This window comes from Eleutherodactylus coqui, chromosome 1 (genome assembly GCF_035609145.1).
Source record: "Eleutherodactylus coqui strain aEleCoq1 chromosome 1, aEleCoq1.hap1, whole genome shotgun sequence".
Classification (NCBI taxonomy): Eukaryota; Metazoa; Chordata; class Amphibia; order Anura; family Eleutherodactylidae; genus Eleutherodactylus; species Eleutherodactylus coqui.
In genome coordinates, this window is record NC_089837.1 from 138684550 (window position 1) to 138709250 (window position 24701).

A 24701-nucleotide genomic window follows, 5' to 3' on the forward strand; every position below is an offset into this window, starting at 1 on the left:
TTTTCTTACGATTAGTAAAACTTTATTGATCTGATTTTAACTTTTTTTTTTAGCGCCCCTAGGGGACCACAACTAGCGATGCTTTGGTCGCTCCTGCAGTATGATGTAATGCTATAACATTAGATCATACTGCGATTTGACAGGCAGTTTATTAAGCTACCCCACAGGGAAGGCTTGATAAGCAGTCTGCTAAGGCAGCCCTGGGGCCTTTCAGAAGGCGATCTCACTTGAGGGGGCCGTACGGGACCATTTAAATGCCACGGTGAGAATTGACAGTGGCATTTAAAGGGTTAATAGCCTCGATCAGCCGCACAGCTGATTGCAGCTATTGCCTGTGGATGTCAGCAGTAATAAACAGCTGACACCCACGCTGTATAAAGAGAGGTCGCCCCGCGATCTCTCTTCGTACATACCCCGACACTGCAGGATGTAAATGTATGTCGGGAAGGGGTTAAAGTCTCATCCCAGACAACCCATTTAAAATGTGAGCTCAGCAGGGAAATTACAGCCAACTAGATATTTCCCCTGCAGTGGCCACTACAGGAGAAATGTAGTATCACATTGGGGTTGTTCAGATGAATGGGCATGTTTTAAAGAGTGTAAAAAAGTACATCTAAATAGATATATTTCTTTTATTTTTACAGCTAATATCTAATTTTTTTTTTTATTCTTTATTTTCACATTTTCGATCTCCATATGAACATTTTACTGCATTTCAGCCATAACATACATATTACATTGATGATTTCAATAACTATTTAGCAGAAATCACTTATCTGTAAATATCAAGGAAACCCCCATCCCTAACCCCTCCCTCAGAAAAACAAGCAAACAAACCGAGAACATCATTATGCGGCCTCTTTCTTAATCATAGGCCTTCTTGTCTAGAGTCGTCAAGATAAAACTTTACTCGCTAATAATCTGCCTGTTTCACATAAACACACGACGCATATGGGAACACACACCAGGGGAGAGAAAGAAGAGAAATAAAAAAAAATAGGTTAATGAATCTGTACCCGATCATGAGTTAGATAATTGCCTGTATTCTTCCGTATTCTGGAACTCTATCCAGTAGTACCAAGTTTTTACAAACTTTTCTTGTGTTCCTTAAGTGTTGCCGTGAGGTCCTCCATTTCCATGATCCAGTTCACTGTATTGAGCCCCATCTTGATAGTGGGTTGAGAACTCTGTTTCCAGAGCCTGGGAATGCAAGATCTCGCTGCCCCTATCAGGTGCCGTACCACTGACTTTTTGTAAGTCGATATTGGAATATCGCAATGATGCAGGAGAAAGAGGGCCCGTGATTTTGGCAGGACTTGCTGAGTAAACTAAGAGGTAATTCGCCATACTTCTGACCAGAAGTCTGGCAGCACCGGGCAGTCCCAGAAGACATGTATCAGCGTCCCTCGTTCAGCCTCGCATCTCCAGCACAGGGCGGGGACCAAGCGGAACATCTTGTGGAGGTGGGAGGGCACCCTGTACCAGCACGAGAGGATCTTATACCTTGATTCTTGTATCTGACTAGACAGAGATGCTGAGTATGTCACTGTATAGATTTTTTCCTTTTCTTCCACACTAAATGTTATATTTAGGTCTTATTCCCATTTCTGCAGGAAACCTGGTGGCATGGCCTCTGGATGTGATTTTAGGATACCGTACATTCTTGATAACATGTGTCTGGAGGCGCCTTCTTCACTACATGCCGAGTCAAAGATTTGGCAGAGTGATTCGTGGTTTAGTGACAAACAATAACAAGTCGTCTGCATATGCTGCGATTTTGTGCTCCGTACCTTCCAATGCTATTCCTATTATGTCTGAGTTGGAACGGGTATGTCCAGGAGTGGGGGGGGGGGGGCTCTAGGCATAGGACAAAAATCAGGGGCGACAGTGGGCAACCTTGTCTCGTCCCATTTGTCATGGAAAAAGGGTCAGAGAGCTGACTGTTTACGCTGACCGAGGCCATTGGATTTGAGTATAGACCAGATAACCACTGCATCATGTGGGGGCCCACTCCCAGATACGACAAGGTGGCGAACAAGAAATCCCAGTCTAATATCTATTTCTATTCATTTATGTTGTATATATTTCTAGAGCATTATTATTATTTGTAAATTAGTTACTTGCCTGACTGATAAGGATCCCAGTTACAATCCCAAGCTGGTGTAATGTTCCAAGAGCTCCTCTTAGGGCAGTAGGAGAAATTTCACCCACATACATTGGTACAAGTCCTGATGATAGACCTAAATAACAAAATGTTATGCTGGTTATTTACAGCCTATATACATGTATGTAACCGACCTGCATCGGAAGATACTACTATACACATTAATTTGCCTTTTCTCTAAAATATCCCAAAACTGGCAAACTGAATCTTTTTTTTTCTATACCATATTCCAATTTCACAATTTTCAATTCTGCATTTAACAATATGCCGACACACACAATTATTTTATTTCTTATTGTATTTTTCTACCCAAATATTATATATCTTTTCAAGGTAAACAGTACTAATAACATGTATATATTGCACATATATTCCACAAGGGGAAACAACAAGTAAAATGATAAGCCTATTCAGACAGCGGATTTTCCCATCGAAATGCTGTCCGTGTAGCATCACTGTAGTATGTATGATTGCTAGTGACTTCTGTAGGCATCTGCAGAGACTATTGTGAGGTCAGTGTGACCCACAGAGAACTGGCAGAGGTATTGGTGTATGCTACCGTCTGGAGCATCCACGCATTAAGGGCTTCTACAGATGATCATATGCATAAATTCACTCGCCCCAACGGAGTGTATTTGTGCATGAACTAGGTTTGAGATGCCCCTAGGCAAGCTGATAACATGTGAAAGCGTATAGTACTGTCCTTTTTGTGCTTGAAATGCCAGTTCACATGCACGTGTTACTCCTTTCCCGTTGAATAAAATGGCAGTTTAGCACTAAATAAGGGCCAGCTGTCTTTTTTCCCCCTGCGTGTCATGCAGGGTAACTCCCTCCCCCTCCTTTTTTTTAAGCTGCCATAGACTGCTATGGAAGCTTTGTGTGCAACATGCAGAAAGATAGGGCAAGACCTATCTTTCCTTGCATGCAGTATTTGTGCACGAGACACACGCTCATGAGAACGAACCCATCAAAATCACTGCCTTTACTTCGTCACGTTTTATGAGCGTGAACTTCACATGCGCAAAAACCTCCACAAACACATTTGTCTGTTTGAGCCCTAATACTAAGCCTGCTGGATTAAAGTTATATTTTACTAATGCTGTGGAGGCATTCCTGTGACACCCTTGCTTTGTGCGGCTGAGCATTATCCTGCTGCCCCCCAGACCATCACACCAGCAGTGGGGGCAGTGTGCCGCTTCACAGCAAGGGCAGGATAGAGGCGGTCACCCCTAGGTCTCCAGACATGAACACAGACTTCGTCAGTGCCCAAACTAAATCTGTCACTGAAGACAACCCGGTTCCACTTTATAGCAGTCCAATTTAATTGTTTATGACACCAATTCAAATAACGGTGGGTGAATGTCAAAGGCGATACATGTAATGAGTGATGTGACATGAAATGCCCTTCAGCCAAGCTTCTGGAAATGCTTCCGATAGACACAGATGCCTATAACGATAGTGCCGCCTGTCTCTTGATGGCAGACAATGAAACAGTTGGACCTGTTTGTGCATGCCAGACAATCAGCTGATCCTCTGTACTGGTGGTTTATTGAGGACATCCTGAGCCCGGTCGCCTTGTGTGCGTGCCCTCACACATCCACTGGTCTCAACACCTCCTAACAGTCTGGTCAGAAGGGCTTAGGTGGTGGGGAATTCGTCAATATGACCATCAAGCTTCTCGCATACTAATAATGTGCCCCCCTTCAAACTCTGTTAATTGGACGAAATCTAGTAGTCAGCAAAATCTACACAAGTGGAAAAAGAAGTCACTACACACAAGGAGCCTCCGAGAGCCTTCTTATAGGCCAAGGTGGGAACCACTTTTAGAGCTTCAGGTGGCAAGACCGTTCATCAACTCCAATTATTTGTATATCTGCCTGTGATGTAACTGCATTTTTTTTACGAAGAGTGTATATTTGGCTATCTTTTGAGTGGTGCAACTGTCGTTTCATGTGGTTTTATATCTATATAGATAGAGTATTAGAAGACTGGGTACTGTGAAAGTGTTTGCCTTCCTTCTAAGCCAGATTAGACATGTAGTTGTAGATGTATTTGCTCCCTGGCTTGCTAGTATTATAGCACATAACCAGAGTTGTTTTTTTGTTACTTTTTTTGTGGTTGAGCTGCTATTGCAACTTTACAGGTGCTTCAAGACTACAGTGATGGGTAAGTTGTGCAGAATGTGTCGCTGATATGATAACTATTAATTTGTATATTGAGATATAATGCTAATATAACACCATTGTAAAAGCTGATGGATACAGCACAATATCTTAACCTATCAGTTGTACACTGATAACAAATGGATCACATGTGCTATGCATTATAAATTAAAAAAAACAGCATTCAGGTTGCAAACTGAACAGTGTTTGTATGACCTACTTACCACAATAAAGACCAGTGATAAGTCTACCAGCAATAACTAGGGCATGAGCTTGACCCAAAGGAGCCAAGCCCATGAGAAGAGCACCAATAACAGCCAGAGTATTCACAACCATCATGGCTTTAATTCTGAAATACACAAGATCTGAAATCAAGGTGGTTATATTCAGACAGATTGCATAATCTATGCAGGACTATTAACATAGCAATATCATTACACAGGAGCCATCACCGATCAATAGCGATATACTCCATCCTGGCACCAATGAGATATTGAGCTTTCTGTAGTGATGTAACTCTATCACAGATAAACTCTGTTCACAATAATAGAGCTATAAAATGAAACTTTTTATTGTATAGGCCATAGTTCAAAGCCAGTCCTTACTTTGTGTGACCTTTCACCAACATACACTCAAAATGCGCGTGACAATAACCTCTCATCTATATTTTGCTTCTTGAACTAAAATTTGTCATGAAACTAGTGGTAACCAGTTCCAAAGGCGCCAGTAACATTAAAATGAGTCATGAACACCTTGCGAGTAATAATTCGGCACAGTTCAGGGACCTGTTTGCTATTGCATGTTCATAGTACTATACTATAGCTGATTATAACAACTGCTAACATTTACTATGTACTGGATACGTTATATATACAGATGTAGCAGAGCTGAGCTTGTTTAGATGCTGCAACATTTGATACAATTTATCATAAAAAATCAATGCATCTCTGGAATTCCATATAAGGAAAAACTATAATACACTCATTGTCCAAAAAATCAAGTACTTAGGAGTTGTCGGAATCAAATGAAACTTTATAAGTGTGATTGTAACATTGATATAAGTAAGAGATTACAATATCAGAGGAAAACAATAATTTATTGTAGAAAATGAAACACTTGAAGGGAGGCTCTAGTGCCGCCTCTAGCTTTGATACCAGATGTGATACGGGCAGGCATGGAGGCTCTAGTACCCTGTTGTACCACCTCTAGCTTGGATACCAGATGTGATACGAGCAGGCATGGAGGCTCTAGTACCTTGTTGTACTGCCTCTAGCTTGGATGCAAGATGTGATAACATGCTCCCTGCCCTACAGATTCCAATCCCTGCCAGCTGCCATCAACCGCCCCCCTGCAGTCATACCGATTCAGCAACTATATCACTCAATTTGACCATTGACTATGCGTATGGTAATTCACCGGCCAGACAGGTGCCTGTACTTTTTTTTTTACCGGCCCTATTACAGGCCAGTATTTTGGCCGGTATTTTTCTGGCCAGGCTGATACCGTTATTATTATTTTTTTTACCGGCTCTATTACAGGCCGGTATTTTGGTCGGGCTGCCGTGTCCCCAGTGGGGTTGAAGAACACATCTGCCACATGCGGAAGATGTTTTCTTCATCCCAGCGGGTAATGAAGAATTCCCTACCACAGCTGTCACAGATGATAGCTGCGGTAGAGGATCCAGCCGCCGGCACCCCTTAATTGTTTTTCAGGGAAGGGCTTTAAATATTTGCCCTTCCCTGAAAAACAACCCAAACTGGTGTAAAATGAATGACAAGCGAGAGCTGCCTGTGATTGGCTGAGCGCCTCAGCCAATCAGAAGCAGCTCTTTCAGCCGGTGGGGATTTTAATTCCCTGCCTGCTGGAAGAACTTCAGCGCAGAGCCAGGGACAGCAGAGACAGGACATGGCTGAGCCCCAGCAGCTGAAGAAAGGTGAATATGATTTTTTTTTTTTTAAACACCACTTTGGGTTGTTTTTCAGGGAAGGGCTTATATTTAAAGCGCTTCCCTGAAAATAATTAAGGGATGCTGGCAGCTGGATTCTCTACCACAGCTGTCATCCGTGACAGCTGCGGTAGGGAATTATTTTTTCCCCACGGGGATGAAGAAAACATCTGCCGCATGTGGCAGATTTGTTCTTCATCCCTGCGGGGGACACCATTACTACAGGGGTCACTGTAGGATGTCACCATTACTACAGGGGTCACTGTGGGATGTCACCATTACTGCAGGGGACCGCTGTGAGATGTCACCCTTACTACAGGGGGCTGCTGTGGGATATTGCTATTAATGTTAGGCCACTCTGTGGGGTCTCAGGCCGCTCTGTGGGATGTCACTATTACTACAGGGGGTCGCTGTGAGATGTCACTATTACCACTGGGGCCACTCTGTGGGATGTCACTAATAATGCTGGGGCCGCTCTGTGGGATGTCACTAATACCACTGGCGCCACTCTGTGGGATGTCCCTATTAATGCTGGGGCCACTCTGGGGGATGTCACACGTGCTAACAATGTATGCGAGCGCCTGCAGACTGCAGCATGTTCTCGCAAGTAGATGACATTCAGTGGGATTCACACCAAATATCATCTACTCGCGAGAACACGCAGGCCTGGATTCCAGCCACTGGACAGGATCCAAGAGATAAAGGAGAAAAAAAATGCTGTGATACACCACGCCCTTTTTTAACCATGACCGTTTTTTTTTTGTGACAAAGGTGGCAACCCTAATAGCATCCCTCACTCTCGACCTCACCATACCATGCACATCTCCAGCCCCTTTACTTTCTGTATCACCCCATTTTAATTATTGGTAGTATGTAAACTTGTTGGAGCAGAACCCTCACCCCTAATGTTTACATCAATTGATTATTGCTTCACATTTGCTGTAACTGAGACGATAGTTATGGGGGGAAAAAATTCTTACTGGGGGGCACCCCTGCCAAAAAGGGGATGTGGTCAGGGGCGTGGCTAGGAGTGTAGCCTATCCTGATGTATGATTTTTAACTCCGTTTTAATCTAGTGGCCACTATAGTAATAGTGCCTTCTCTCAGTGAGCTCATTAGTTACAGTCTACCTCTTAGTGGTCCCTCTAGTAATAGCATGTCATAGATGCCCCTGAGGAACCCTGGTCTTGAGGCCTCCGATGCCCCATAGTGCATGCCACAGACACCCACAGTGTCTCGCTGCCTTATATTCCCGTAAAGGGCCCCAAGCTCAGATTTCCCCAGTGCCAGTCTCAGCTGCTCCCATAATATGCAATGTCTCTGCCCTTTCCAAACAGCAGTCTGTGGTGTCACTGCATCCTCCTCCCTCAACAACAATGTGCAGCCTCACTATGGCCTTCCCTACTCCTGAAAAAGCATTGTGCGGCCTCACTGCCCCTCCTCCTCTCCCTAAACAGCATTATGCAGCCTCACTGTCCACCCCACTATCCCCAAACAAATAGAGATAATAGATTTAATAAAAGAATAAAAGATCAATCAGTCACCTCCCGTTGCACCAGCTCTCTTGCCCACTTATTGGGGCTGTAAAACGAATGCCTCTCTGTGCCTATCACCTTCAACCATGACTGAAGCCTGCAAAGACTGCATCTTGTAGATGGCACTTCCTCCAGGTGCCCTCTGCTGTCATTGATTGGTGGGGTAGCCTTTTGCTTCCATTGCACCACAGACAGCAGAGGCCGGGACTTTCGGGTTTACCGTCAAAGTCAGCAGGGAGCTAGAAGGTGACGGCGGTGACATGTAAATGGCAGCTGAGTGAGTTCTAGCCTGGGCACCCCGATTTGGGAATCACTGCTGTAGATTGTGCAAACTTGTAGGCTGTTGAAGTTGGTGTCCCAGATGTTCCCATATATGTTCTACTGGCGATAATCTGGTGACTGGGCAGATCATGGAAGTGTGACAATGTTGTGGAGGCATTCCTGTGACACACTTGCCTTGTGCAGCCAAGCATTATACTGCTGGAAGCCCTGCCATGGGAGGCAGTACTCTCAAAGGCAGGATTGAGGCACTCAGCCCTAGGTCTCCACACATGAACACAGCCGTCGTCAATGCCAAAACTGATTTTGAATTTGTCACTAAAGACAACTTGGTTCTACTCTGTTGCAGTCCAGTTTCATTGTTCACGACACCACTGCAAATGGAGGCGATGGTGGGTGTCAAAGAGTACACGTTATGGGTGTCATGGAAATGCTTTAGACAGACAGAGGGGCGTAACAACGGTGCCACCTGTCTCTGGGTGGCAGACCACGAAACAGTTGGAGCTGCCTTTACTTATTGGGCAATCAGACGTTCCTCTCTACTGGTGGTCTGTTGGGGGCATCCTGAGCCTGCTTGCCTTATGTGCACGCCCTCACGCATCCACTGGTCCCAATAGCTCCTAACAGTCTGGTATAGAATGACCCTGGTGGTGGATAATTGGTTGATATGACCAACCAGCTTCTCGCATTCCAATAATGTGCCCCCTCTTGAGTTCTGTTAACTGGGTGAAATCGCTTTGATTGCAACGTAGAGACATGACTAGTTGTTAGCAAGCTTCTACACAAGTGGAAAGAGGTGCACTACACAGAAGTAGCCTCTGACAGCCTTTTTATAGGCTGAGGGTGAAACAACTTTCTGGCCTCAGGTGGCAAGATTGTTCATCTAATTATGGCAAAATTCTAATCAATTGCATCTCTACCTGAGATGCAACTGCAGCAAAACAACTCCTTCTAGATGCTTGATTTTTTACAATGGTTGTATTATCTATACTCATAATGTAGTAATCATAATGCACAAAGGGTCTAGTAGAAGAACTTAAAGGGGTTGTCCAGTTGTAAGCTATTGATGACCTAAACTTAGAATAGGGCCCCCTTTGATCATCTGTTTTCTGGGCTGTTGAACTTATGCCTTGTGCTTATTTCCAAATGAAGCAGATAGCTCCATTCTCATTGCAGTGGCCAGACTTGGTACAGCAGGCAGTGTTACCATCAAAGTGACTCAGAACTTTGCCTGTAGTACCAATCCTTGTCACTGCAGTGGGAATGGAGCTGTCTGCTTCCTGCAGAAATCAGCTCAGGGCATAAGTAATCAGCAAACAGCTGGATAGGCCATCAATAGTTTACAACAGGAATAGCCCTTTACATGGAATGATTATATAAAAAATGGTCATATTGAGCAAATGTTCCAGTTATAATCCAGTGTAAACATGTGTACTGATTGCATGATCAGTGAGGCCAACAGTACATCCCATCATGTAAACAGGCATCTGCTAGATGTCAGCAGAGGAGACAGGAGGTAAGAGAAGAAATCTCTACAGTACAGCCTCCTGCACACGGGCAAAAATTACATGGCGGGATTTCCTGCAGAATTTCTGCCCATGCCCGCTGCCATAGGATTTCATTAGATAATGCAATCCTATGCAGACAGCCACAATTTGACCACGTGAAAACTCCCACCGTAAACAAATCGTGGCATGTCCTATTTCTGTGCGAGCCTCACAGAGGCCCGCACAGAAATGTCACCTCTGACACGCCGACTCTAGTCGGCTGCCGGCACACAGCAGAGCGGAGAAGACGCTGGGAGAAGGTGAGCTGCCGTGGTCACTGCAGGGGCATGGCTCGCATCCCGTTGCAAAAATTCTTGCAGCGGGATCCGGCCTGGTCGCCTGCAGGAGGCCTACTTAAGATGACAAAAAAATATGACTTTTGTTATGTGTCTTGTTGATACATATGAATATATTTCGAATATTAACAACTCATTATATCATTTCTATAAAGTTATAAAATAAACTCAACATTTACTCCTGTCCGATCTGCAGTGCTAATCCACAAGCTGTTAATAGCTAATTTATGGCAGCCACACGTTGGATTACGTCAGATAGTTACCCTGCACATCAAGTTTAAAAAATGAGAACCCTAAATACTGTTGGTACAACTGCACGGGGCAGCCCAAAAAGATTACCAAAGATTCAAAACTCATTTCTGCTACATCTGTACCTATTTTAGATATAAAGCTACTTAGGTAGGAATACTACTTACCTCCCCAGTTTGTCTGCAATCCATCCAACAAAAAAGGAAGATACCAACCCTCCCAGAGAGAAGACTGATACAGAGAGCGACCAGTACATGATAACAGATGGGTGCGGGGCAATTTCACCTGTCTCATTTGCACTCCTAGCTAAGATGTCATCCATTGGCAGATCCATTACTTTTGCATAATGTCTTTCAATGACCTAGATGACAAGATAGACCAAGTAAAATTAAAACTAATATCTACTTATTCCAATGAAATTACTTCAAATAAACACTTAGAGGTTTCTGCAAGGCTACTTTCACACAAGTGTGAATCTTGCGCAAGTTTTGTATGTTGCGAGACGCACAAAACTCACACAAATGTGCGAGTCATACACGTGAGCAATGTTTTCACTCACAGCGATGCTGGGAGGACAAAAGACACGTCATGTCCTAATTTTTTTGCGTTCCTCAGAACGCATCATCCATTAATTTCAATGGGATCTTAAATACAATGCATGACTCCCACATGCTGTGTGGTGTGCATGCGAGCGCAAAATGAGGTTTCCCATTAAAATCCATGTAAAGCACATTTCTGATCCTCTATCGTTCATGAAACAAGCACAAAAGCATTGGAATTTCACAGAAGTGATGCATGGTGTTTTTGCCAGAAAATCATCTCGCATAGGCTGCCTGTCCACTGGCGGGTTTTCATCGCGTTCCTGGCCGTGGGGAAACCAGTGAAAGCTCTCCCAAGTGTTGCTATGGAGTGCGCTTCCCTCCCTGTCCATGAGTGGAGAATCACTGCGATTTGCCGTGATTCTCCGCGGTCAGCCTATCTGTCAGATAGGCTGACCGCCGGAGATCCGTCTGACGGCTCCTGCTCCCTGGCAGCGGCTCCCGTAGCAGAGATCCGCAACGCCCAAGGACAGGCAGCCATATGCAGGTAAAACGGGCCTTGATGAGCAATGCTGTGTGAAATGAGCCTAAAGGTGCCCATGCACACTAGTGTAAAGTTCAGCAAACCCAATGATTTTGGTAAGATTTGCCACAGGATTTCAATTAGCCCAATCCTATGTTCCAACAGGAGATAAGCTGCTGTCAGCTGTGGCTGGCGTTGACTTAAGGTGTACTTACACTACAAAGGTGATTGCTCAAAAGATGGCTTTTGAGCAATCATTTTGCATAAACTACTACTCAGTACTAATTCCTGTTAGTACCAATTAGTAGCATGTGAGCCGCTGTTCCCTGATTACATTCCCTTTGTTCTGGCGGTGGGGCTGACAGCTGAGAGAATGCAATCAGCTGTAATCAGTGCTCCCGAGAGAGAGCACAGCCTGTGGTCCTGCTTATCAGCTGTTCTGCTGAATGATGGTTTTCAAGCAGAACTGAAAACCGCTATTCTGCAGAAAACTGAAAGATGGGCACATTTACACGCAACGATTATCACTCAGAAGATGGCCTTTATATTCCCTTCTCGCTCTTGACACCACATACATGTGTATGAGGAAGACGGGAGATATCTATTAAAGGTGTATGGACACTATAAATCCCATGGATTTCAATAGATGAGGGCCAGGCATGCACCTCTAGAGTCAGGACAAAGGATATTAGTGATGGATGATATCGGGGCACAGTTGTTGCTGTATTAGTATTATGTGCTTGTTCAGAGAAGACATTGTATCTACGGCCTGATGCCTCTTTACAGCACATGCTGTTCATCGCTTTATAGCAATTAGAACTCCACACGTGTTGATTGGTAAATCTGCCAGTCAGTAATTTCCATCAAAAAACAGTCTGCTATGCAAATCCTTGTAGGAAAAGTTGCATATATGTAGATAGATGTTCTACTGCGGTGCAAGAAGATTCTGTCCACATAATGACAGATACGTAAAAGTTTATCGCAGTTGAGGGATGGTTCCAGGACTAAAAGAGGAAGGCTTGAGAGGATATATCTATAGAATCTGAAAATCATAAAAAATTTTAAAATGGTATACCCTTAACTATTTCTATGCTGATGCATCATGGGACTGATGTCAAAGCGAAACCAAAATCTCTCACTCTTTAGATGGTGCCTGATAAGCATCAGACAGCAGGCTGCACTGCAGGGAAGGGGCTGCAATACACAGAGGAGACCTCTAGAGTGTGAAAGGCAGTTGGGTGTCTGTGTGGGAGGGGGGGGGGGAGAGATGTAAAAATGTGGTTTTGCCAGCGTGACCTTAACATTGCTCTCTAAGACTTGAACTCTACCTGCCGATGTGCTTTATCACCATTCACTATTCCTAATGTAGATTATCTATATAGTTGACCAATCTGGAAAGAAAAGAGTAAAGCTGAATCCACCCGGCCAATTTTCCTGTGCAAATTCTGTCAGAACTTGTGTGGGAAAAGAACCCATTTATTTGAATGGGTTAATTCACACAAGACTTTTTTTTTCGGATTAATAGTCTAAATATGGAAGATCGCTATATGTCCTATTATTGTGCTATTCTTATTCAACAGTCGCCCATTATTTTCTATGGTACAATTAAAAAACCGATTGCGGTCTCATGCCATGTGATTTGCATGAGAGTGTGATGCGTTTTTAATGTATGTTACTATGCAGATCACGTAAAAAACAGGAAGTGCAGACCAGTTAAAAACGTGTATGAAAAACACACAGAAAAAGCAGATGTAATTTGTATCCGTATTTCAAGTGAAAAATCACAAAATGCATCTTTAAAATCTCAGGGAAAAAAACTCAGCTTTTCACTGCCGAAAATAGCACTTACCTGTGTGAATGCAGCCAACTCATTCAGAAACTTTTGATACATTTGTAACAATCAAAGTACTAAGGACCACCTGTCCGTCCATCAGTGAGTGACATGCTCCGCCCCAGAACACATGACAGTGAGCTCATGACAGCTGCTGTCCATCTAGGTGTTTGTTAGTATTCCATAGCAACTGAGGCCATGGAGGTTTGTAGGGGGTGGAATACTAATGAACACCTACAGCAGCCATGTACTTACACGACCTGTGATGTTCCAGTCATGTGATCAGTCATCTATGTTGGAGGAGTCTGGGGTCACATGACCAGGGGGTGATCAGTGTGTGTAGGACTCCACTGTACTGCTTTTGATCCCTGTTGTATGAACAATGTATGTAGCAGAGCTGTATGTGATGTACATGTACCAGATCTGTGTGTGTGACGTGCATGTAGCAGAGCTATGTGGCGCATTGCCAGAAACACTGGTACTATATAATTTCCTAATAATTACTGGTCTAATGCTCTATTCAGCAGATGGGGACTGTATGCTCCACCTATATGGGCAGACTGACCGTTAAGGGCTCACTCACACAAGCATATTTTGGCTGCATATTTTGCGTGTATTTTTTGTATAGAGGAGAGCATTGTAACTGCTATATATGGGGGAGAGTGAACTAAAAATGCCAACTTAAGGTACCTTTACACGGCCTATAGTCACCCGAATAATCACTCAAATGAGCGATTATAGGAAACTGTCAGCCCATGTATAGACAGCCTCATCACTAAGAGGGAATTTTGGCTGGCACCATCACTGTTATATAAAATTACCTCTAATAGTTCTATACAGGGTTTTGTATTTTTTGAGAAGTCATATAGATACACTGCAATATGACAATGTATAACAGTTTCCTTGATTTAAAGGGGTTTTCTAGGCATTTACTATGGATGACCTATCCTTTTGTCATTTTGTATCGCCTTGTTTTTGTAATGGCTGCGGAATATGTTGGCGCTATATAAATAAATATTATTATTAATAGTTGATTAGCTCCACTGCTCGGGATCCCCACCGATAAGGTAATCCTCAGGCCGTTGTCAGCGCGGCCGAGTCATACATCTGCATTGGTGTTCAGAGCCGCAAGTGTAATAGAAGGCAATGCTTCCACTGATTGCAATGGGAGTGAAACCTTTCTCTTACACTTCCGGCTCTGAACACCAATGTGGAAAATCTCTTTAAGCATTAGACGTAACATAGTAACATACTATAGTGGTTTACCTTTTGTGGTGCATTAATAACTCCAATACCATATCCATATTGTAGAGATCCCAGCACAGCTGTGAACACAGCGAAAATCAGACTTCCCGTCAAGTTCTAAAGAAATGGAAAAAAAACAACAACATAGGAAGACTGGTTATTTATTCTTCAATCGTTATCTTGGGTGAACCATGTAGCTCTGACCTCTACGTGCCTCTCTATTGTTCAGTGCTGTCCCTCTATTGTTCTACTATTTATTTTAACTTTTTTGATTTTCAAAATTGAGAAGGCAGAAAAAAAGCAAAGTAGAAGACTTCAAGTGTACACCCTTCTGGTTTTAACTAAAACTACATGCAAAAATGGAAAGTGTGTACTCAGGTTCACCAGAGCAGCTTAAAGGGGTTGTACCACAATTACAAGTTATTCCCTATAACTTGTTGATCGCGGGGGTTTCACCGCTGAGACCCCACCGATCTTGAGAATGGGACTCCCGTATCCTACTCTGCCTGCCACTGTGGAGGTCGCTTCTACCCCCAGGGACGTCACTGTAAATGGAGCGCTGGCCAAGCATTCATTTCAATGGAGCTGACACATACCTGAGCAGGTGCCTCTTGGCTATCTCCACAGTCCCATTGGAAGTGAATGGAGCGCTAGTGAGGTTGTGCGACCAGAGCTCCATTCAGTCTCCTCCTCACTGAGGGAGGTGCAGCAACCCCCAGAGGAAAGGCACAGGACCCCCGTTTCCAAGATCAGCGGATGTCTCAGCAACGAGGCCGCCACCGATCATCAAGCTATCCCTTTTTCTGTGGATAGGGGATTACTTGTAATTGGGGTACAACCTTTTTAATACAGTGTTTGAGATATTTTATTTTTGAAAGTCAGGAATAGACTTGAGAGACAAGAAAATAGAAAGGGAAGGCTTGTTTCTCCTCTTTCTTTGACCCAACCCTTGTTGGTAAAACACTGTACCAAAACAATACTATGTGAACAAGGACTCAATATGGCCAAGACCAGAACATGATCAATCAAACATTGTATTTTCACAAATATCTGTGCTCAAACTCCACAAAGCAAATATGTTTTGCTTTGATCAGAAATAGTCAATACCATTGCAAAGTAGTGATTATAAGACTGGAATTACACATGCAATTTTGTCACTTTTTTGAGTCAAAGCCAGTACTAGATCCCAAAAAGAAAAATATTTTTTAAAAATCCTGCTACATCTCTTTTGCCAGACTTTTTCCTGCAGGGGAGATATAGTATTACAAGAAGGCTATTTTGATGACTGGCTCTTTCACACTTTCAGTCAGAATCATTCAGATTCCACCGATCCCACGGGAATTCGAACGATAATTGCCCCAAATGAATTGTTCAGTTGTTCAGTTTCTGCATACAGAAAACTGAACGACGAGACGTTCAGTGTAAAAAGCAGTCATTCATTTCTGAACGACTGTCTGCTTACTGTGAATGGAGGCAGGTGGGGGAAGAACGCTCCTCAGCCCACTCCACCTCCATGCCGGCAGTGCTGTGAGCGATGCCAGCTATACTTGCTCATGCGTAATAGCACAGGAGCGAGCACCACTGGGATGATTGTTGGGCATCGTTTGCCCCACAGCTTGTCTCGTGTAAATGGGGCATTTGACTACTGATGAATACTAAGCTCTACCAGTACAGAAATGACCATAATTGGTATTTTCTCATCCTTAAAAGTGCAATCCATTAAATTATCACATTATTTATCCTGCATAGTGAATGCAGAAAAACCCCACAATTCTAGAATTGTGCTTTAGCCAAAATAGCAAAACGTCATACATACCCCAAAATGCACCAATACATACTATAGCACACCTTGCAGAAAACAAGCTCTTACACAGCCTGCCATGGTGTCGCTGATTTCTTTGGGGTCTTGGGTTTGATTCTGTGGTAACGTCTCAATGTCAGTTTTAGATCACATGATGCTCCTGCTCGCTTATTTATGCTTCATTTGGTCCTGGATGTTGGGGCTTAACCCCCCCCCCCCCCCCCCCGCTGCTGTTCAGTTGATGGGCTAGCTAAGATGATTGTCTGCCCTATCAGCCAATCAGCAACTTTTCTATGATATATAAACTGGCTCCTCCTTGCAGAGGCTGCCAGTTATACTCCTAGTATTCTGGCCTTATCAGGACTCTCAGTGTACCTGTCTGATTCTGTCTTGCACTCTCTGCATTGCTGTCAGTTGTCAGATTGTCTATCATTGTCCTGTGCATCCAGTGCTTTCGTTCTCCCTGGTCCAATTCTTAGGTTCCATAGTTCCTCTTTGATGTCTGACCTTGCCATATGCAAGCAGTGGGGTTGCCCTTCTCAGGGCGAGTGTTCTACTTCTTGGAGAATCCAGTTGGTCGGGGAGGTTCAGAGGGTTTTCTCCCACACTTTCTTTTCTCTCCTGTCCTGCATCTAACAACTCGTAGCTCCCCACATACACATTGTCCTGACTGCCCCAGTCCTCCATAGTTATTGTCTCATCAATTGAAAAAGTTACAAGTGTCAGAATATGGTGACAAAAGCAATTTTTTCTTTTTAACAATCTTTTTTTATTTTTTTAAAGTAGTAAAACATTAAAAAAAACTATAAAAATATGGTATTGCTGCAATTGTAGTGACCTATAGAGTAAAATTGCCATGTTCAATTTTACCTCCCCAAAAACAGCACAATTGCCTTTTTTTCCATGTTACCCAACTTAGAAGTTGTACAATTTTTTTCATTAAAACTATATGGTACCATTAAAACTACGTCTTGTTTCACAAATAACAAGCCATAGGATGGCTTTACACAGGACAACTATTGGCTGAAAAATCTCACAAATAAGAAATTCCTTAGTAGTCGCTAGTCGCTTTAGTTTGGGCTCCTGTCCACGGATGATTTTGCATTGCGTTACTCGCAGCGATAATCTGGCCACGAGTAATGCAGTGTACACTTTCAATAGAATTAACTATGGAAAGAGCAGCCCCCTGTCCACGAGTAGAGAATCATAATGATTCTCCGTTTGCGGGACTCAAACTGCACCATGATGCGATTTGCCACGATTCTCCAGGGTGAGCCTATCTGTCAGATAGGCTGACCGCAGAGAACTGTCAGTTCTCTCCCCTTCTCCCCGTCGGAATATCGCTAGTGATATTTCACCTCACCCATAGACAGGGGGCCTAAAGCTTTCTGAAATGAAGAGACTACCGTGTTTCTCAAAAATAAGACAAGGTCTTATATCAATTTTTGCTCCAAAACATGCGCTAGGGCTTATTTTCAGGAGATGGCTTTTTTTCCCGTGAACGACAATCTACATTCATTTTTGAACAAAGTAAAAAAACAACATTTATTCAAATCTAGTCATGTCATCACATTCTGGGTATATTAGAGGCACAATGCTCTAATATAATGAGCTTGGGAGTGGCATGACGCCAGTGGGACTATCTGATCCGTGTGTGAGAGCCCTGAACTTGCCCTTGCCTTACTGTTTTGGGTCTCATGGGGCATTTTGAGTGTGATTCTTTTGCGAGTGTCTAACTTTCTTGACAAAGGGTCTGTCTGTCCTGCTGCATTCTATTGCCAATTGATTTTACTTTTTTACATGTATAGCTACCTGGACTCTGTGTAAATTGACTTTGTTTATGAACTGTAACTAGGGCTTTTTTTGTCTTAGGACTTATTTTGAGCATCCTCAAAAATCTTGAAAAACCATGCTAGGGCTTATTTTCAGGATAGGTTTTATTTTAAGGGAAAACTGTAGTAAGCAACTTCTCACTCAGTCTAAATAGGCAGTCGTTCATCTTTGAATGACTACCTCTTCACAGTGAATGGTGGACGGGAGAGATCTCTGGTGCACTCCACCTTCATTCAGTGAATGACTATTGCTCCTTTGTGAAAGCACAGGAGTGATAAGTCTTGGGACAACTCTGAAGCCTGTATGCCTCAATGGTTATCCTGTGTAAAGCTATACATTAGGTGTCATATATATGGAAATGGAGCTCTGCATGCTGTATATGTCAGTGGAACACGCCACAATTTTTCTGTTGGATTTGTATGGAAACAGAGAGAAATATAACTGTATACCTCTGTATGAAATTGGAGTTTCACGTGCTTTTGTGGATGACTTATTATGTTTCTGTACAGTGTCACAATACAGCAATATGTGTGAGGCTTAAGGCTGGCCATACATCTATGATAGCTGTCAGCCAGCCATGCATAGTTATTGTTATAGGTGGAGGCGAATAAGTGCCCACCAGATATTGCCACTGATGCCACTTGTTCGGAATATTTAAGCTGTCTTAGATATAAGTTAATTGTTGGATCCACCAAAAATGATTTGCGCATGTCCTGCTTCGGGCCATAAATCTAATCATAGACTTGCATATTTTTATCCTTAAGCCAATATTCTTCTCAGATTTCCTCACTGAGATAAAGTTCTAACCTGACAAATGCACAGTATCCATACTAGGGATGATGAATTTAAGAATAAAAAAAAGACAATAAAAAACTATTGCCTTTCTGCAGATGTTGGGGAAGGCAGGCAGCTCCTATAAACATTAGAATAATTGAACTCAAAGAGCTAACCATACCTATTAGAATAATCTGAGGAGGAATACTGCTTGTGAACTACTCTTCAGACTATTCAGAACACAGAAGTCCATTCCCAGACATCCCTACATTCCAGAGTTCCCACACAAACTAGGTATCTGGGTAGGTTAGGGTCTGTGCACACTGCATCAGAGCCCGATGTTTGGCGAATATACAGGTAATAGCTCTTGAAGTACACATCAAACATATCCATAGGGTTCTATTATCTGAAGAAGGTCAACAGACTGTCCTTTTGGCCTACACTGGGGTGGTATGCCTTTGGATACATGATTTGGACTGTATAGGAAATCACAGCAAACTACACTTTCCTATACAGTGGGACACTATGAAACAAAAAGTATACCACATGGTATACGCTTTTTACAATTGGAGTCATTGGAGTACATTTGTTGGAACCTTCCAATGAAAGGCTAGAGTGCAATGTGTGAAGAGCCATAACTGATTCTGCAGTAATCTGCTAGGAGCAAGAAGATAAGGTGACACAATCATGTCTGCCTAGATTTAGAAGTTATTTTTTGCACTGAACATTACTCCACTTATAGCAAAAATCCCTACAATGTCAAATTTCTTGTTCCCAAAAACTTTCTGTTAGCAAACTTGGCAATAATCAATGACAGAAATTTTAAAAAAGCATTTCCAGTAAACTAAGAAATCTAAATTAATTTTACTTTTCATATGGTGAAAATATGGAGTATTTGTATAAATTCTCTTTATTCTGTATCCATGGCTGATCTAGGGCCCATGCAGGACCTTGTACACTGAACGATATGGTGCTCCATATTACAGACCTGAATGCAAATTGGTGAGGATAAATCTTTGTTTCTCTATGCTGTACTGTATATAATTGGAGGCATGGATGTACAGAATGGATACACAGCAGCAGGGGCGTAACTATAGAGGGTGCAGGGGATGCGGTTGCACCCAGGCCCAGGAGCCTTAGGGGGCCCATAAGGCCTCTCTTCTCCATATAGGGAGCCCAGTACTATGAATAAAGCATTATAGTTGGGGGCCCCGTTCCAGGTTTTGCTTGGGGCCCAGGAGCTTCAAGTTACGCATCTGCACAGCAGGCTATGCGTGATGTATTTAGGTCATGTTGACACAGGTCCCAAATAAAACCTTGGTCATGAGGATAGCCCGTACATAGGATGACTGTACATTGCGCTCATATCCATTTACTTTAAAGTATATATCGATATCAGACACCATTTACTTAAAAAGCCCAGTCATGTTTTACCACCTTGCTTTACTTGCATTATCCTGATCCTGAGTTCTAGTCTGTATTGTGATCTGGAGCTGCATTCACAAATCAGCATGCTGCAGATCTCAAATCTCTCAGCGTTCCTTGCTGATTAAAGGTCTGCACCAAGTTTGCTCTGCTAATTAGCATTTTTTAGTTAATGTCTTTACAACACACTCAATACAGCAAACTGGTGCAGTAAAACCAGCGGTCTCACTGGCTTCTAGGAACTCAGATAGACTGTTAGGGAAAGGTATGTCTGATAACAGCTGGTCAACCAGCAGATCTGGACTATAATAATCCAGACCAGTACAAGAAAAATAATACAATGTGTTTACAAAATAACCTAATTTGTTATGTTGATTCATTTTATACATATGCTATATGGTTTATGGTAAACATATGCTTTAATGCAAAGCAGGAAAATTCTGCTTATTTGTAAAAATCCAGCATTCATTTTCCAATGTCTTCATGACTAGTGGAATTCAGTACGTCGCTCCCAGCACAGTTTATGTACACACAGACGTTCTGCGCACCTTGACCCCTTGCCTGATAAAACAGCACCATATGAAGAAATCACCTTTATTTTAGAAATGAAGGGGCAGGTTTACATGGCATAATCCACGATAGGGATCTGCCGCATAATCCGCAATAGGGATCTGACGCATAATCCGCAATAGGGATCTGACGCATAATCCGCAATAGGGATCTGCCGCATAATCTGCAATAGGGATCTGCCGCATAATCTGCAATAGGGATCTACTGCATAATCTGCAATAGGGATCTGCCGCATAATCCGCAATAGGGATCTGCCGCATAATCCGCAATAGGGATCTGCCGCATAATCCGCAATAGGGATCTGCCGCATAATCCGTAATAGGGATCTGCCGCATAATCCACAATGGTGATCTGCCACATAATCCGCAATGGCGATCTGCCACATAATCTGCAATAGGGATCTGCCACATAATCCGCAATAGGGATCTGCCACATAATCCATGTCAGATGTCTGAAGCTGAGCCTTGGATTTTTTTTGTAGATTTGCATTAAGGCCATTGAAGACTGACTGAAATTCATGTGTATCTGATGTGGAATCCAAGTGGGATCTCCACAGATTCCATGTCAACTCCGTAACCACTCATTTGAATGGGAATATGCACCATAGTTTATATTGTGTGGAGTTTTCTGTGCTTGAATTTCAGATCCATGTTTCGGAAAAATGACATGTCACTTCTTTAATGTGGACTCCAGCATTGTGATATCTGCACACAGATTTGCCCCACGGACTAATGCATGTGCGGATCAACAGTATGTGGAGAGGCAAATATGCATAAAAAATCTGACTCTTAGGGTCCTTTACTATAGGGGGGGGGATTGTCTGATACTTAATAATTGCTCAGTGAATAGAGGTGGCGTGGGACAGACGTTACATCTGACCGCCCGCCTCCACTCACAGTTAACAGGCAGTCATTCATAGATGAACGACTACCTGTTTTCACGGGCCGATAGTAGTTTGATTTGTATGCCTGCCTAAACTGAGGGATGAACGGTAAGTGTACAAATTATCATTCGGCATTCAGTCACTGGCGGTATTTACACTGAATGACTATCATTCAGTTTCGCACAACTCAGCAATAAACGGAACAATATTTTAAAGGACCCTTTGCCTTGGTTATCTGTCGCAGATTACTTTGCAAATCTTCATTGAATTTTAGTGACGTTGGTGCTGGTACCATACATGGAGTATCCCAATCTACATACCCAGAGAGAAGAAAACTGCAGCAACCACCCGAAAAACTACAGATCCAAGTATTATTCTAACCATGTGAGCCACCAAAATTAAATGTCTTCTAGTTTATCTGTTACTTATGCTAGAAAGCCTCCTTCCATATAACTGCTATGTGGGAAAGATAAGCGGAGGTTCTTCTTGGCGTTACAATATGGCACCCAAGCCATAGCCATCGTGCTGGTGAATTTGGTCACTTAATAGCAAAAATGCTTAAAGTTTTCAACTTACTCCTTTTGGTCTCATACTGAAGAAAACATTCTCCTAACAGCGTCTTGTAATCTAGAGGGATTTTTATTGAAAATATGTAGCACATATATTAATATGTAACATTCTGCATGTGTAGAACATGCTACAAGTGTGAAAATGCAAATGTGTAACACTCAGCATAATTGGATATCCTGAGCTTTTGTGATTTCCTTATCTTCTTATTGTGGATACCTTTACACATGTAATAGAAGCAAATGTCTGTAGCAGAGACAAAGTGTGGGGTCTATACAGGAGGGGCATGTGAGCGGTGGGATGCCTGCGGAATGACTCCATTATCTTGCTGATTATCCCCTGCTACTGAGTTGCATTACAGCTGAATAGTTGTGGGATGTGTCGATAATAGAGTCACTCAGTGGAAAATATTTTGTATGATGACCAAACAGAGGGATTCCTTTAGATTCCTTAAAATCATATTCTGCTGTAGATGAATGATGGTAGTGATGATAATACTGTGATAATAACGGTGCTGATGATAATAAGAATGAAGATACTTTTACTTTCTACTGTACACAAATCAGATCTTGTCAACCAAACTAGAGACTCCTCCAATGGTCTGTTTCGATAGTTCTTGCCCCTCAACAGTCACCCACTGGGTCTCTTCAATGAGAATGAATACCCCCTGAGCTTTGTAGTGTACAAATAGTCATGATACAGCGTATGGAGGATATTATCAGTACCATTTGACAACACATATAACATAGTAGCTAATCTAACACGTTGGTCAAGCTGCAAATTATACAATCTTATACAATGTTTCTCCAATACTGCTTATTAAAACAACGCAATGAACAATCACGCTGATAAAACATGCCATGGTTGTAGTTGGTGTCTCTCTAATCTTATTTGTATGCGTTCCTTTACATAGCAGGGAATGCGGTTTATTAGCTATATACTTATAGAGAGGACAGTCAACTATCGAAGCACTTAAGTAACAAACGTTGCTTATATTGTAGATTCAATAAGTTTTACAAGTCTAGATGCTACAATATAGATCTATTTGCTATCATTTCACGCACACTCAGTTCTGCCTCTCTCTAACAATACTGTATAAACAGTACAATACCTTCTGCTCTTGCATTTTCCTGTCCATTGTAGCCTTGTCCAGTGAGCTCCAAAGATTGTATGTTGCTAGTGACCTGGGGCTGGTTATATGCAGGTATTGTTAGAGGGCCGTGTCTTAGGGGAGGGGGAGTTGCTATCTAGCTAAACAACAACCAGGAGCAAAGGGCCTTTACACTCACAGAAGATTTGCTTCGACCTTAAGTGTCTGCATCTTACATAATTTTACAATAAAGTAGACTTAGGATGCTTTTACATGGAGCGATTCATTGTTTCTACAAGCGATTGATGACAAAGTCCTCACGTGCAGCCTATTTATACATGCAGATAAATATTTCGCTTGTTTGCTCGCAAATCGTTCAGTCATTCACATTCACTGTACTAGTGAATGAAAATGACCGAATGATTAGTATTTAAACCAAAAGATTAGCGAACAAGCCAACGTTGACTTTCATAGTAACAAAGTATGTAAGGCTGAAAAAAGACATATGTCGATCCAATTCAGCCTATTACACCCTGAATGTTGATCCAGAAGAAGGCAAAAAATCCATGAGGTAGAAGCCAATTTTCCTTATTTAGGGGGGAAAATCCCCTCCCGACTCCAATCTGGCATTGAGAATTATCCCAGGATTAACAATCCTTGAAGTTCTTAATGATTATAACATATAATATTATATCGCTCAAGAAAGGTGTCCAGGCCCCCCTGTTTTATCGAATTTGCCATCACCACGTCCTCAGGCAGAGAGTTCCATAGTCTCACTGCTCTTACAGTAAAGAAGCCCCTTCTATGTTGGTGTAGAAACCTTCTTTCCTCTATATATAGAGGATGCCTCCTTGTTACAGTCACAGTCCTGGTATAAACAGATGATGGGAGAGATCTCTGTAATGTCCCCTGATATATTTATACATACCGTGTTTCCCCCGAAAATAAGGCACCCCCAAAAGTAAGACACATTAAGAAATTTGCAGAAATCGCAAATATAAGGCACACCCCGATAATAAGGCATACTAAAGTGTGCAGGCAAGTCGAGAGGCCTGTCCCCTGCTGCCATCCCCGTTGTCTCCTACCTCCTCCTGTGCTGTATGAGTGTGCTGTTGTGAGCTCCCCTTGCTGGCTGGAAAACTCCATACTGTCGTTCTGTTGCTGCTGCACACGTCTGCTGTGATGAGCTCCCCCTGGTGGCCGGAAGCTGCAATACCATCCCTGCTTACAAGAGGAACTTCTGTCTGCAGACAGGTACGTTACTTAAATTACAGCCCTTATTTTTTTTTATGGCGCTGTGTGTGAGTCAGGCAACCATATGTGTGATTCTTAAGGCTGGGTTCTCACAGAGTGTATTTCCAGCCTTAGGGGGTGAGCATTACAGTCTCCAGACAGTGTGTGGGAGCCAGGGACTTTACAGCTTTTATTTTTTGTGGCCCTGTA

General features: G+C 42.7%; 1 protein-coding gene across 1 annotated transcript in view; it reads right to left on the reverse strand.

Annotated features, from left to right (window-relative positions):
• Positions 1–23346, reverse strand: part of SLC2A2 (solute carrier family 2 member 2) — a 64142-nt gene extending 40796 nt beyond the window's left edge. Inside the window, exons 1-5 of the mRNA XM_066590027.1 lie at positions 23280–23346; positions 14337–14432; positions 10345–10538; positions 4551–4675; positions 2125–2240 (exon numbers count right to left, since the gene is read on the reverse strand). Of these exons, the coding sequence (XP_066446124.1) occupies positions 2125–2240; positions 4551–4675; positions 10345–10538; positions 14337–14432; positions 23280–23306 (558 nt within the window). The 5' untranslated portion in view covers positions 23307–23346. The remainder of the gene's footprint in view (positions 1–2124; positions 2241–4550; positions 4676–10344; positions 10539–14336; positions 14433–23279) is intronic.
• Positions 23347–24701: the final 1355 nt, after the last annotated feature.